Here is a 15,078-nt window from a genome sequence, read left to right on the forward strand (position 1 = left end):
GACTGAGGCAAGAGGATGACAAGTTTAAGGCCTACACAGGCCACAGAGAGAATTCAAGGCAGGCTTGACTGAAACTCTGTTTCAAAATAAAAAATACAAAAAGGACTGGATATGTTGCCCAGTGGCAGGGCACCTGCCTAGTGTGTGCAAGGTCCTGGCTTCAGTGCCTAGAACCATGAAAAAAGAAATGAAAAAAGGCATGATATAGTTGTACATTCTTTTAATCCCAGCTCTTGAGAGTCAGAGGTAGGTGGATCTCTGTGAATTCAAAGCTAACCAGATCTACATGGCACATTACAGACAGTCAGAGCTACATAGTAAAACCATATCTAAAAAGAGAAAGGAGAAGAATAACCTTTCTTGTAAAGAAGTGTCCTTTCTTGTGCTGTTTTCCATTCTTTCTCTGTCCCTGTCCGTAATCAATATATGAATAGACAAAAAGCAACATTCTGATGCTTTTGGCTTATTCATATATTCATCTTGTTTCCCTAAAATACTTGGGGCGGCTCACAGAGGTGGGCCTCAACGGTGACCAGTGTTGAATATGTCACCTAGTTATGACACTGGTAGTCTACATTAAATATCTCATTTCACTTACTTCGAGTCTTCATTGCAACCTTTAAAAGCAGATATATCTGTTGCCCCATTTTACAATCACTTAGGAAAGATGAAACAAAGACAAAGGGCAGCACCATTCCTGGCCGAGCCTTCTTGCTGCATTCTGTCTCCTGACATGGTACAGAGGCAACGATCCTTTCTAAGACCTTTAACGTCACCTCTCCGACTAAGATGGCTCTGCTCATACAACCTAATTGCCTTCTAAAAGGCTCTGTCCTGGAAAGCCATCATTGGGATGGACATGAGATAGGGTGACATTTTAACATGAACTTTGGAGTTGGGCACAACCATTCAGACCCCTGCAGAGGGAAAGCAGGCAAAAACCATTCATGCATGTGCTTACAGCTCTCACCCATTGACTGCCCTCCACTACCTTTAGCCATAGAGATAGGGATTCTGCGATTACATGCTTGGACCTGAAGATGGGGACAACCAGTGGCTTTGCCAGTCAGGCTTTCAGCTTCTCATTGAAAATCAAGTGTGCGAACGTTGTTCGTGGCAGCGAGTGAAGAAGAAAAGTGACGTCCACCGCATAGCCCACCACGCTGGCATCTGTGCTTCTGGGTCCTGTAGCCATAGCCATTGTTTGCACATCATTTGTAGCCTGCATTTGGGTTGGAAAGAAAGATGGACTGGTTCTGAAGCCTGGGTACCACTGTGGGTAGTTTAGCATGCCATAACAATCTACTAGAGATTGAAGACTGTTGCAGGATCAACATAAAAACCTTGGGTGTTTTCTCCCAGAGATCGACCCCTTTCTAACAACCATGTATTAACAACCATGTCCCGAAGCACACATGGTGGTGTTTTGAAAAGTCTCAGGGCTTGCGTGGCTTTATGCCCGCGGGCCCTAACTTGTGTGGCTTTATGCTTGCAGCCGCTGACGGCTCTTTCCCCTCTCGCTTCCAGTCGCAGCAGAAGTGCATTGTGGTCTTCGCTCTGGTCTGCTGCTTTGCCGTCCTGGTTGCACTGATATTCTCAGCCGTGGACATCATGGGAGAAGATGAGGACGGACTCTCAGAGAAAAATTGCCAAAATAAATGTCGGTAAGAGGTAACAACCAAAAATTCTCTTTTAGCGGGTGGGTGAGAAAGTCAGGGAGGGGTCTGGACAGAACGAGAGAAATGTCTTCTGGGATCTGTTTTCAGTGACACTTAGTGGAAGCCTCCCTCCCTCCATCCACAGAGATGCCTGTGTTTATTAGGTCAGGCAGTCACCAAGACTAATTATTTCATCCACTGGACAACCTGGCCCTAGAATACACAGAGAGGTGGTTGACCGAATAAAATATTTGACAGCTGGCATTTCTGGACACTTCTGTGTATGGTGTTTTGATCCACTCCCTGGCGAAGTCTGGAAAATGCAAGTGCCCAGATGGACAGAGAACACTTTCTAGTTGTTTATACTATGCAGTAGAAGTTAACACATACACCCCAGGGTACATTTTAACAGGTAAGAGCAGGTGCTTCCCTAGTTGGCTGCGGTTTCGCACACAGTTGCTTATTTGCTTATTCATTTTAATCTAGACATTACAACAGCTTTATTAACCACTTAATATCATAGGGCATATCTTAAGATGTCAATAATTCATATATGCCAAGGGTTCCACAAGATTCATTGCCCCCTGGCAGATATTCGAATACGGTGTTCTGTTCATGTGGTGATGAAATCAACTAAGATGTTTCTCAGAGCATGTCTCCATTTTTGCATATAGATGATGGATTGTGTGACTTCAGTTACGTCATGTAGCATCTCTCTGGGATGCCTCCTCACCCGTAGAACTATCATGGCCTAGACTCAGCCCACGAAGTCTCCTCTTCCATTCTTGCCTGAACTGTGACCTTTTACACTTTTCTGTATGTATTTATGTAGGCATGCTGGCATGCATGCTGTGTGTGTGTGTGTGTGTGTGTGTGTGTGTGTGTGTGTGCGTATGCACACGTGCACATGCATTTGTAAATATGTGGGCACATGTCCCAGTGATTTCAAGTGGAGGAGGCCAGAAAACAACCCACGAAAGCAAGAAAGTTGATTCTATCCTTCCAGGGATTGAACCCAGGTCACGAGGCTCTGCAGCCAGCACCTTTACCCACTGAACCGCCATACTATTTTACATTTTGAGGTTGGGGCTTGAAGTAGAAACATTCCATGAAGAAGCTATGGTTGACGTCATGCTAGAAAACATGAGTGCTCATGTTGATACGCAGATGCAAACCACAGTTTACACTCATGCTTAGCTCGACTTCACAGTTGCTATCAGAGTTGTGTGGGCTCCGTTCAGCTTTACGGGGAAATCTCCTAACGAGAGATCGCGTGGAGAGCAGTGTTGTCATGGGTACACACATTTTATCCTGGAAATGCTTCCTAGAAGCTAAATGTTCTAGGGTAAAACATGTTCTGAAAAAGAAATGAACTTTTCCTTCCATCTTTGGTCCATTGACATCTAGTTACCAGGCAACTAGTGTCATATACAGAACAAAGGACACAAGAAATAGACACGCATTTTGGATTTTTATTCTCAGAATTAAAAATGTGTGCCATAAGCACATTTCTTTATTGGACTAATAGGAGAACAGTTGGACTGGGATTGCTATTTAAATATAGAAAGCAATAGAACAATAGCACATGGCTGTTGTCTTCTGCTGACGCTATTTGTCACACATCAAATCGGAGCACCGATGGACTGGGGTCAGGGACAGACACACAGCTCCTCTGTGGAAGCATTGTGCCCTTCTCTTCCACCTCACTCTGCAATGGAGACCCCCTCAGTTCTTTAAGTGCAAATCCCAGTATCTAGAAAGAAATTATACACAGGCCCAACTATAAAACTCCCTTAAGACAAAATATCCCTGCATTTTCAACCCTCAACTTTAACAGATCTTACTGGTTTTCAAAAAAACAGCAACAACAAAGATGGAGTTAGACTCACCCTTTGCTTTACTTAGAATAAGGTATCCTTTACTCTAATTTTTGCTCTTTAATTTTTTTATTAATTTTTTTCATAAAATATTTTTGATCATATTCTTTCCCCCTCCCCCATCTCCTCCCAGGTTCCCTCCCAACAGGAAGGAGAATGTTTTCTAGGTGGTGCAGCCCTGAGGCCATGGACTTTACATATCTAGTTAGTAAGACAGAAAACAGTACTAGAATCAAATGCCAGAGGCGTGACTTAAAGGCAATTTTTTGTTGTTTTCCTGTGTTTTTGTTTTGTTTTTATTTCTGTCTTGGGTTTTGTTCATGGTGGTGGTAGTGGTGGTGGTGGCCACATGTGTGTGGGGGGTGTGTGTGTAAGAGAGAGAGACAGAAATAAACTCCTTTGCCATGGGAATGCAGACTCTGGTTTTACATGGTTTTATGATGTAGCCATTCCTGTAGATGAGCATATCTTCCAGAACTCTCTGCCCCCTCAGGTCTCTCCTCTGCAGCCTCCTTCCCATGCCCTGCATTTCTATTTCTTTTCTGCACTGTCAGCCATTTTGTCGCTTCTTGTGTGTCTAACCAGGAGCATCTGGCTCCCCAGCCCCCACCCACTGGGAGGTCTCTGCTGCCCGTCCTCTTCCAGTGCTTAGGAGTCAAGAGGTGGGCTCCCTGTGAGGCCTTACACCTGGATTCAGTCCCCACACTGTTGTTCCACCATCTTTTCTGATCATTCCCACCTGAACATCATGATATTTCCTTACGGCATCTACTCCCCCTTCATGGCCGCAGGTGATGTTATCTGCTGGCTTCTTCATTTGTGTCTAATATACCTCCCCACCATCAGGTTCATCCCTCACCAAAATCCTCAGCAACTTCAAAATGTCCTGCCCCATTCCTTAGCCTCGCCATTCCTTAGCCTCGCCATTCCTTAGCTTATACCTCATTATTTTGCCCCCACCTGTCAGCAAAGGACCCTACTTCAAGTGAGAAAAATGCAGTGAATGACCAGGGCTTTGAAACAATAAGGATCTGAATCTAAACTGCATTCTGTCCTCTCTGGGTTCTGCTTGCATGGGTGCAAAATTAAGTCTCTCGTCTGCTGTGAGAAAGCCCAAGAGACCTAGCAGGGAGTTTTAAAGCCATTCAGAGAGTTGGTCACAATTGATCGTGGCCAGGACTACAGTGGGAGTGTCTGACACAGTGCAAAAAGGACATCTGTCCTTGGAGTCTTCATCCCTTGAATGGGTTATTATGGTGATTTTAGTCTCAATTCCCTTAAAAATGGGAAAAATTATCAAAAACCTGTCCTACAAGGTCTATATGGATTCAGTGAGTTGTCTAAATCCATAGCAAAGTAATAAGAAATATAACAATATAAAAATATTGATTCTTTCTCTGTTTGTTCCATAGACTCCACAAACCCTCTTCCGTGTCCCCTACTAACCTCTCACTTCCGACTTGCCTTGAATCTGTCTTTCGCCTGATTTTAGTCTTTGCTTCTGTGGAAATCTATGAATACTCAACTCACGGGAACACGGGGTATCCTCTGAGCTTATTATAGCGAGAACTTGTTGCAAGGGAGTCAGTATCACCAAGTGTGCTTTCCAGAAATTCTGAGGTGGGCATAGCAGTGGGAGGAAGGTGGCTGGAGTCTCTCCGATGGGAGGCTGCCTATGTGGGGCAGCATCGGGAGGCCAGCATGGCTTGTGAGTAGTTAGAGGAAGAATGCTTGCTTTGCTCTGGTTGACCCTTGATCTGAAGTCGGGGGGGGGGGGGCGGGAAAGTCAGGAAAGCTGGGAGTTACTCCCTAAGTCCTAGCCGCTCAGGGCCAGCGATCATCTAAACTATTGTTCAGCTGCCTGCACTGTCCTCAGAGATAGCAGTCTCACTACTGCAGGCCTGGCCTGGTGGTCCAGGAAGTTGGTTTCCTGGGCAAGTTGCTACAAGATATGGCCAGAGTTGAGCTGTGATCTCACAATGGTATAGTTGCTATCCCTTTGTCTATTCAGTCTTCATCCCATAAGCTTCCTGGTACTTACCTGTCCCTTTTAAGGGCTCATTGGCTTGTTTGTTCTAAATTTTTGAGAAAGAATCTTATGTAACATCAGTTGGCTCTGCCCTGCTGATTTTCCTGCCTGTGCTTTCCAAGCACAGGGGCAGCCGCTCTGACTAGGCCCTTCTGTTTTAATTTGGCCTAACCTTCTGCTAAACCACAATGCTCACCTCCGTGCTTGCTCCAGCACCAAGTGTGGCTCACCTCCTTGAAGCATGTTGTTAGTTTTCACCCTGGTCCGCCGAGGCATCTGTGTCCTCAGAGTGTTTTTTTTTTTTTGGTCTTTCATAATTTTTTTTGAAAGTAATTTTATTAAATTATAAAAGTTTCCATTTACATCCCTCTTCCCAACACCCTCCCACTCCCCCCCCTCCCTCTCCTCCTCCCTCTTTGTCCCTAAGGGCAGTCAGGGTTTCTAGCCCTGTGGGAAGTTCAAGTTCCTCCCCCCTCCCTCCAGGTCCAGGAAGGTGAGTATCCAAACAGACTGGATCCCAAAAATCCAGTATATGCAGAGGAAACTAGTCCCAGTGTCATTGTCAATGGCTTCTCAGAAAGACTCCTGGCCAGCCACATTCAGAGAATCCGGCCACATTCAGAGAATCTGGTTGGATCACGTGCTCCTTCAGTCGCAGTCCAACTGCCCTTGGTAAACTCGCATTAGATCCGACACCTTGTATCAGTGGGTGATAGCATCCCTCGCAGTCCTTCGTCATTTTCTTCATCCTTCTGCTCCTCATTTGGACCTTGGGGGGCTCAGTCCAGTGTTCCAATGTGGGTCTCCGTCTGTATCGCCATCCATTGCCAGATGAAGGATCTATGGTGATACGCAAAATATTCATCAGTATGGTTATGGGCCAAGGCCGGTTCAGGCACCCTCTCCTCTGTCCAGAGAACAATCTGGGGATCTCTCCTTGGACCTGGGATCCCATATATAATCAAGTTTCCTGTAAACCCTAAAATGACTCCCTTAGTTGAAATATATTCTTCCCTGATCCCATATTCATCCTTCCTCCCTTCCCCCCATCCCGGTCAACCAAGCTTTCTCCATTCCTCCCCTACTCCCTTCTCTCTAACCCTCTCCCCTTCCAACAACCCTCCCACCCCACCCTCCATGCACCCAAGGTTACCTGGGACTCTTGACTATTTCCTACCTCCTGGCGGATAGCTAAATAGTCTTCATCAGGTTCGTCTTCTTATTTAGCTTCTCTAAGATCACGAATAATAGGCTCAAAGACCTTTAATTATGGTTAGAATCCACTAATGAGTGAATACATACCGTGTTCCTCTTTTTGGGTCTGGCTTACCTCACTCAGTAAAGCATTTTCTATGTCCATCCATTTGCATGCAAAATTCAAGATGTCATTGTCTTTTACCGCTGAGTAAAACTCTAATGTGTATATGTTCCACACCTTTTTTAACCATTCTTCTATTGAGGGGCACCTAGGCTGTTTCCAGGTTCTGACTATTACAAATAGTGCTGCTATGAACATAGTTGAACAAATGCTTTTGTAGTATGCTAGGGAATCTCTAGGGTATATTCCCAAGAGTGGAATTGCTGGGTCCTGAGGGAGGTTGACTCCCAGTTTCCTGAGAAACCGCCACACTGATTTCCACAGTGGCTGCACTAGTTTGCATTCCCACCAACAATGGATGAGTGTTCCCCTCATTCCACATCCTCTCCAGCATAGGCTATCATTGGTGTTTTTGACTTTAGCTATTCTGACAGCTGTAAGATGGTATCTCAAAGTGGTTTTGATTTGCATTTCCCTGATCGCTAAGGAGGTTGAGCATGACCTTAAGTGCTTTTTAGCCATTCGAAGTTCATCTGTTGTGAATTCTCTGTTCAGTTCAGTACCCCATTTTTTAATTGGGTTAATTAGAGTTTTAGTGTCTAGTTTCTTGAGTTGTTTGTATATTTTGGAGATCAGACCTTTGTCTGTTGAGGGGTTTGTGAAGATCTTCTCCCAGTCAGAAGGTAGCCTTTTTGTCTTACTGACAGTGTCCTTTGCTTTACAGAAGCTTCTCAGTTTCAGTAGGTCCCATTTATTTATTGTTTCTCTTATTGTCTGCGCTCCTGGGGATCTGCTTAGGAAGTGGTCTCCTGTGCCTATGTCTTGTAGACTACTTCCCACTTTCTCTTCTATCAGGTTCAAAGTGGTCAGATTAATGTTGATGTCTTTAATCCATTTGGACCTGAGTTTTGTGCATGGTGATAGATATGGATCTATCTTCATTCTTCTACATGTTGACATCCAGTTATGCCAGCACCATTTGTTAAAGATGCTATCCTTCTTCCATTGTATAGCTTTAGCTCCCTTGTCAAAAATCAGGTGTTCATACATTTGTGGGTTAATACCTGGGTCTTCTATTCGATTCCATAGGTCTACTTCTCTGTTGTTATGCCAATACCAAGCTGTTTTCAATACTGTTGCTCTGTAATAGAGTTTGAAGTCAGGGATGGTAATGCCTCCAGAAGTTCCTTTATTGTATAAGATTGTTTTGGCTATCCTGGGTTTTTTGTTTTTCCATATAAACTTGATTATTGTTCTCTCCAGGTCTGTGAAGAAGTTTGATGGGATTTTGATGGGAATTGCATTGAATCTATAGATTTCTTTTGGTAGAATTGCCATTTTTACTATGTTGATCCTCCCAATCCAAGAGCAGGGGAGGTCTTTCCATTTTCTGGTATCCTCCTCAATTTCTTTCTTCAAAGACTTAAAGTTCTTATCAAATAGGTCATTCATTTCCTTGGTTAGAGTTACCCCAAGATACTTTATGCTATTTGTGGCTATCATGAAAGGTGATGTTTCTCTGATTTCCCTCTCTGCTTCTTTATCCTTTGTGTATAGGAGGGCTACCGATTTTTTGGAGTTGATCTTGTATCCTTCCACATTACTAAAGGTGTTTATCAAATGTAGGAGTTCTTTGGTAGAGTTTTTGGGGTCACTTATGTACACTATCATATCGTCTGCAAATAACGAAAGTTTAACTTCATCCTTTCCAATTCGTATCCCCTTGATCCCCTTATGTTGTCTTATTGCTATTGCTAGAACTTCAAGCACTATATTGAAGAGGTATGGAGAGAGTGGACAGCCTTGTCGTGTTCCTGATTTTAGAGGAAAGGCTTTGAGTGTCTCTCCATTCAATTTGATGTTAGCTGACGGCTGGCTGTTTATTGCTTTTATTATATTTAGGTATGATCCTTGTATCCCCAGTCTCTCCAACACCTTTATCATAAATGGGTGTTGAATTTTGTCAAATGCTTTTTCAGCATCCAATGAAATGATCATATGGTTTTTTTCTTTCAGTTTATTTATATGATGGATTACATTGATAGATTTGCGTATGTTGAACCAGCCCTGCATCTCTGGGATAAAGCCCACTTGATCATAATGGATAATTTTTCTAATGTATTCTTGGATTCGGTTTGCCAGTATTTTATTGAGTATTTTTGCGTCAATGTTCATGAGTGAGATTGGTCTGTAATTCTCTTTCTTGGTCGTGTCTTTGTGTGGTTTTGGTATCAGGGTAACTGTAGCCTCATAAAAAGAGTTTGGCAATGATTCTTCTGTTTCTATATTGTGAAATACATTAAGGAGTATAGGTATTAGCTCTTCCTGGAAGTTCTGGTAGAATTCTGCATTGAAACCATCTGGCCCTGGGCTTTTTTTGGTAGGGAGATTTTTGATAACAGCTTCTAATTCTTCACGACTGACAGGTCTGTTTAGATTGTTCACCTGGTCTTGGTTCAACTTTGGTATATGGTACTTATCTAAAAAAATGTACATTTCTTGTACATTTTCCAACTTTGTGGCATATAAATTTTCGTAGTAAGATCTAATGATTCTCTGAATTTCCTCTGTGTCTGTGGTTATGTCCCCTTTTTCATTTCTGATCTTATTAATTTGCATGTTCTCTCTCTGCCGTTTGATTAATTTGGATAGGGGCTTGTTGATCTTGTTGATTTTCTCCAAGAACCAGCATTTTGATTCATTGATTCTTTGGATTGTTTTCTCTGTTTCTATTTTGTTGATTTCAGCCCTCAGTTTGATTATTTCCAATCTTCTACTCCTCCTGGGTGAATCAGCTTCTTTTTTTTCTAGAGCTTTCAAGTGTGCTGTTAAGTCTCCAATGTGTGCTTTCTCCGTTTTCTTTAATTGGGCACTTAGTGCTATGAACTTTCCTCTTAGCACTGCTTTCATAGTGTCCCATAGGTTTGAGTATGTTGTGTCTTTATTTTCATTAAATTCAAGGAAGACTTTAATTTCTTTCTTTATTTCTTCCTTGACCCAGGGGTGATTCAGTAGTTGACTGTTCAACTTCCATGAATTTGTTGGCTTCCTGGGGGTAGCACTGTTGTTGAATTCTAACTTTAATCCATGGTGGTCTGACAAGACACAGGTGGTTACTAATATTTTTTTGTATCTGTGGAAGTTTGCTTTGTTACCCAGTATGTGGTCAATTTTCGAGAAGGTTCCATGAGCTGCAGAGAAGAAGGTATATTCTTTCCTATTTGGGTGGAACGTTCTATAGATGTCTGTTAAGTCCATTTGATTCAATACCTCCAATAATTCTCTTATTTCTCTGTTAGGTTTCTGTCTGATTGACCTGTCCATTGGTGAGAGAGGAGTGTTGAAGTCTCCTACTATTAGTGTGTGTGGTTTGATGACTGCCTTGAGTTCTAGAAGTGTTTCTTTTACATAAGTAGGAGGCTTTATATTAGGGGCATAGATATTCAGGATTGAGACTTCCTCCTGATGAATTGTTCCTGTTATGAGTATAAAATGTCCGTCTCCATCTCTTCTGATTGATTTTAGTTTGAAGTCAATTTTGTTGGAAATTAAAATGGCCACACCTGCTTGTTTCTTAGGTCCGTTGGCTTGAAAAACCTTTTCCCAGCCCTTTACTCTGAGTAGATGTCTATCTTTGTGTTTGAGGTGTGTTTCTTGTAAACAGCAGAATGTTGGATCCTGTTTTCGTATCCAATCTCTTAGTCTGTGCCTTTTTATAGGTGAATTGAGTCCATTAATATTAAGTGATATTAATGACCAGTGGTTGTTGACTCCTGTTATTATTATTTTTTGTTTATTTGTTTAATAGAGTTTGTATGTGTCCCTTTTTTGAGTTAAGCTCGTGAAGGGTCGCTAGATGTCTGAGTTATTGTAGGTAATGTTGGCAATGTTGGATTCCTTGGGTTGCGATTTTCCTTCTATTACTTTCATTAAGGCTGGGTTTGTGGCTACGAATTGTTTAAATTTGTTCTTATCTTGGAATATTTTGTTTTCTCCATTGATAGTGAACAATAGCTTGGCTGGATATAGTAGTCTGGGTTTGCATCCATGCTCTCTTAGTTTCTGCAGTACCTCTATCCAGGACCTTCTGGCTTTCATGGTTTCCATAGAGAAGTCCGGTGTAAGTCTGATAGGTTTACCTTTATAAGTTACTTGCCCTTTTTCCCTTGCATCTCTTAATATTCTTTCTTTAATCTGTATGTTTTGTGTTTTGATTATTATATGGCGAGGGGATGTTTTTTTTTTTGATCAAGTCTATTCGGTGTTCTGTATGCTTCTTGAACCTTCATAGGAATATCATTCTTTATGTTGGGAAAGTTTTCTTCTATAATTTTGTTGAATATATTTTCTGGTCCTTTGATCTGCAGTTCTTCTCCTTCTTCGATCCCTATTATTCTTAGATTTGGTTTTTTAATTGTGTCCCAGATTTCTTGAATGTTTTGTGATGAGAATTTATTGGATTTGCTGTTTTCTTTGATCAGAGCATTTATTTTCTCTATGGTATCTTCAGACTCTGAGATTCGTTCTTCCATCTCTTGTATCCTATTGGTTATGCTTGATTCTGTAGTCTCTGTTCATTTACCTAGATTTTCCATATCCAGCCGGCCCTCGTTTTGTGTTTTCTTCATTGACTCCATTTCAGTTTTCAATACTTGAAATGTTTCCATTACCTGTTTGATTGTTTTTTCTTGGTTTCCCAGTGTATCATTCATGGATTTACTCATTTCTTCGAACTTTTTGTTATATTTCTCATCCATTTCTTTACTCATTTCTTCAATCTTTTTGTTGTACTTCTCATCCAGTTCTTTAAGGGAGTTATTCATATCCTGTTTAAGGGACTCTATTGCTTTCATAATGGCATTTTTGTCCACTTCTTCTGAATTAAGAGGTTCAAGACCTTCTATTGTAGGGTCATTGGTATCTGGTGTTTTCATGTTGTTTTTTAGATTGTTGGAGGAGTTCTTGCCTTGGCGTCTGCCCATCTCTTCCTTCAAATGCTCTCAATTGGATCTTCTGGTACCAGGTCAGGATCCCTTGTTGGGCAGGGACTTCACTGACAGAAGGTCTACCTTTCCTCAGGTAGTCTATTGAAACACAGGCACTCCCTCCTGCCGAGTTGCACTCACAGCCCTGGCCCAGCGCACAAGGGAGCTGCTCTGGGGAGATCTTGTGGCCCCAGAGGGAAGGGGGGAAGAGAGGAAGGTGTGCCTGGATAAAGACTGGGACAGGATTCGGGAGAGCTCTGCAGGGAGGAGCCTCCTCTGCCTGGTGACCAGAAAGTCGAGGGGGGCGGGGAAAGTCTGAATTCCTCCTAGCCAAAGCCCTTGGGACAGGAGAAAACTCACCCCTCCTCCAATGGATGTCTGCTAGAAGATCACTGTCTCTTGCTGACCAGGAGTGTGGCTGAGCTGAGACAGAACTTACCTGTCCTCAGGCAGGCTCTCAAAGCAAAGGAACTGCCTCTGCCAGCCTGAACCCACAGGCCAGGCCCAGCGTGCAAGGGAGCAGCTCTGGGAAGATCTTGTGGCCCCAGAGGGGAGGGGGGAAGAGAGGAAGGTGTACCTGGATAAAGGCTAGGACAGGATTCGGGCCCTCAGAGTGTTTGAATCCCATGTTTTCTAGCTCTTTTTCCTCCAGGCACAGATACCACTAAGAAAAATGCCCGGGCTGTTCCAACAGAGGTACATGGCCGAGCTCCTGAGACTGGTGCAGCCCAGCAAGAGGAAATGCTGTGGTTTGTAGGTGCTCTCCATTAAGCCCGCATCTCTCCACCTTCTCTATTTCTTCAGGTTCCCGCTCTCACCACCTCACCCCTTCTCTGCCTCTTTTCCGACTTTCCTCTGTGGTGGTACTCACTGTAACAAGTGAAGAGACACTACTCTCCAATGGCTGTAATCTCACAGAGGTCCAGTTTCTCTGTAGGCTTCTCTACTCCTGGCAGTGTGACCAGAAATGAAATCATGTGCCCAGGACAACCTTTGCGAGATCTGTAACTTAGAAAGTAAGCGCCCGGGTTTGTCTGTCTGCTCACTCCGGAAAACTGAAAACAGCCTGGCAGCTGGCAGCTCTCCGTGTTTTGACAGCCTCTCCCCAAGTTCTTTCCTTCCCTTGTGCTTTTCCAGAGGTCTCCCTGCGATCCATCTTGTCCACTCACGAGCCCATCTACCCTGTGATGGATCTCGGGTCTGGATCACGCTGCTCAGTCAGCTGTCCCGGCTCTTACACTTTTGTTAATGCATCTCGCCATGATCTTTTCTGTCTGCTGTGCTTGATTTCTTTGTCCCACGTGTTACTTTTCTGATGTGTGACTGTCCTAGCAGGAGATAATCTACAACTCACCCAGCATTTTTTTCACGGAGGTCTATAAAATGCCAACTGTTCAAAAATTGTCCTCCCCGTACCTTTTATTTAAGTTTAAAGATGGAATCTTGCTGCATTACCCGGGAAGCTTATTCTTGTGGTTGGGATTGCATCCCTCTGATGTCTTTCTCTTTTGAGACTTACCTCTTGTATGGACCCCTGCCTTCTTGTCATTTCAAAATTCCCAGTCCAGAATCCTGGCCACTACCAAGTTTGATTAGTCCTATTCTTACTACTTCCTACATATAAGTGACCCACTGTTTTGTGGAAGCTTTGGCTTCTATTGGTGCCATTGGCACTTTTGATCCTTTCTTGCATCCCACGTGTTGTCATCCCCGGTCCTGCCATCCTATGAAGTACTTCATAGCTCAAAACTAAGCTTTTAATAGCTTAGGTGGTGGTGGTGGGAGCTAATCCCTAAGAGACAGAGTCAGCGGAAGCCAGGAGGAACCGTTCAGAACTGTCTGGGTTGGTCACAGGCAGAGAGACTTCTATGTTCTTTCAAAGAAACGATATTTGCAGAGGAATTGCTAAAATGAAATTGAATAATTTAAGATTATAATTTTTATCACTGGCATTAAGTAAATAACTTTCAGCAATAATTAGAAGCAGAAGATAAAAGCTTAATTCAAAATGAAGGCGAAGATAAGCCTCCAAACACATTTCAGAGCAAACATTTTAGTGCTCTGGACTTGACTTTCTTACATAATGACACATATTAACATTTTTATTTCACCTTTGAGCCCAATCAAATTTATATTTTCTAAATATGAGATATTGTTATTAGGAGTCATACTCAGAGAACGATGTTTATATAGCCCCAGTTAAAAAGAAATCTGAAATTATTTTTTAAATAATACTTTATCTTTAACATGTTGTGCTTTAAAAGGGGAAATCCGGCTGAGCATGGCACTTCCTGGTGGTCCATAATTGCCACTCAGGGAAGCAGCAGAAGCTAATTATTTCATAGTTTTGATTTTAATGAAACTTAATATACGACTAATGATGCTGACATTTCCTGTTGCCGGGTTGGTTCTCCAAGAAGATTATTTGAATGTGGTGTACATTTCTCAAAAAGTTCACCGAACCTTTATAAGCAGAATCATACCTGATAATTAAGACTAATGCCAAGCACGGTTGTCAGAGGCAGACAGCAAGGATTATAGTTATGTGCAGCCATTCGTAAGATACCAAGGAGAGCCCAGACTTAACCAGAACGAGCAGAAACATTGACAGAAAATATTGCCGTTGCTATGGCATGCATTCCCGTGGAGGTCCAAAGCATTCATGCAGAAGTCAGAGGATAACTTGTAGGAGCCAATTTTCTCCCCCCACCATGTGGGTCCCAGGGCTCAAACTCAGATTGCCTGCCTCTGTTTCAAGTGCCTTCACCAGATGAGCAATCTTGCCAGCCCTTTCACTGCATCGTTGAAGCCCAAGATTTATTTGAGGGATTGGTTTAGAAGATTATGTTTCTCCAGCAAGTTCATTTTCTTGAAAATCCCTTGGGCATCTCCCTACTACCCTACACACAATGTTTGGTGCACATCCCTGCCATCCCAATCAGCCCCATTTCTGGATGCTCCCATCTTTGCCAGTGACCAGCCTCTACTGTAGTTACTCTGCATGACCTCCCAAGACCCCAAACACCAGATCTCAGCACCTGTCTGTCCATAACTCTCTTGGCTATATGTAGCCCCTCTGCCCATCCCCCATCTCACGGGCCTCTTAGGACTCACCCTTACTTTAAGATGCGTGTTTCAGGATACTTTGTTTCTTGGGGAGTTTCCATGCTGCCTAACGCTGCCTCTGCCAGAATGCCCTTGCGACTGACAG

The 15,078-nt window shown here is 43.0% G+C and overlaps 1 protein-coding gene across 4 annotated transcripts in view; it reads left to right on the plus strand.

Annotated features, from left to right (window-relative positions):
• Pld5 (phospholipase D family member 5) overlaps window positions 1-15,078 on the plus strand; it is a 347,804-nt gene that overhangs the window by 149,362 nt on the left and 183,364 nt on the right. For 2 of the 4 annotated variants that reach the window (XM_085687656.2, XM_085687657.2), the window contains exon 2: window positions 1,528-1,664. In XM_085687656.2, coding sequence (XP_085543782.1) covers window positions 1,528-1,664 — 137 coding nt within the window. Of the gene's footprint in view, window positions 1-1,527; window positions 1,672-15,078 lie in introns of all 4 variants that reach the window. The other 2 variants (XM_085687659.2, XM_085687658.2) reach the window with 1 other exon arrangement.

This window comes from Myodes glareolus, chromosome 5 (assembly GCF_982192425.1).
Source record: "Myodes glareolus chromosome 5, mMyoGla1.1, whole genome shotgun sequence".
NCBI lineage: Eukaryota > Metazoa > Chordata > Mammalia > Rodentia > Cricetidae > Myodes > Myodes glareolus.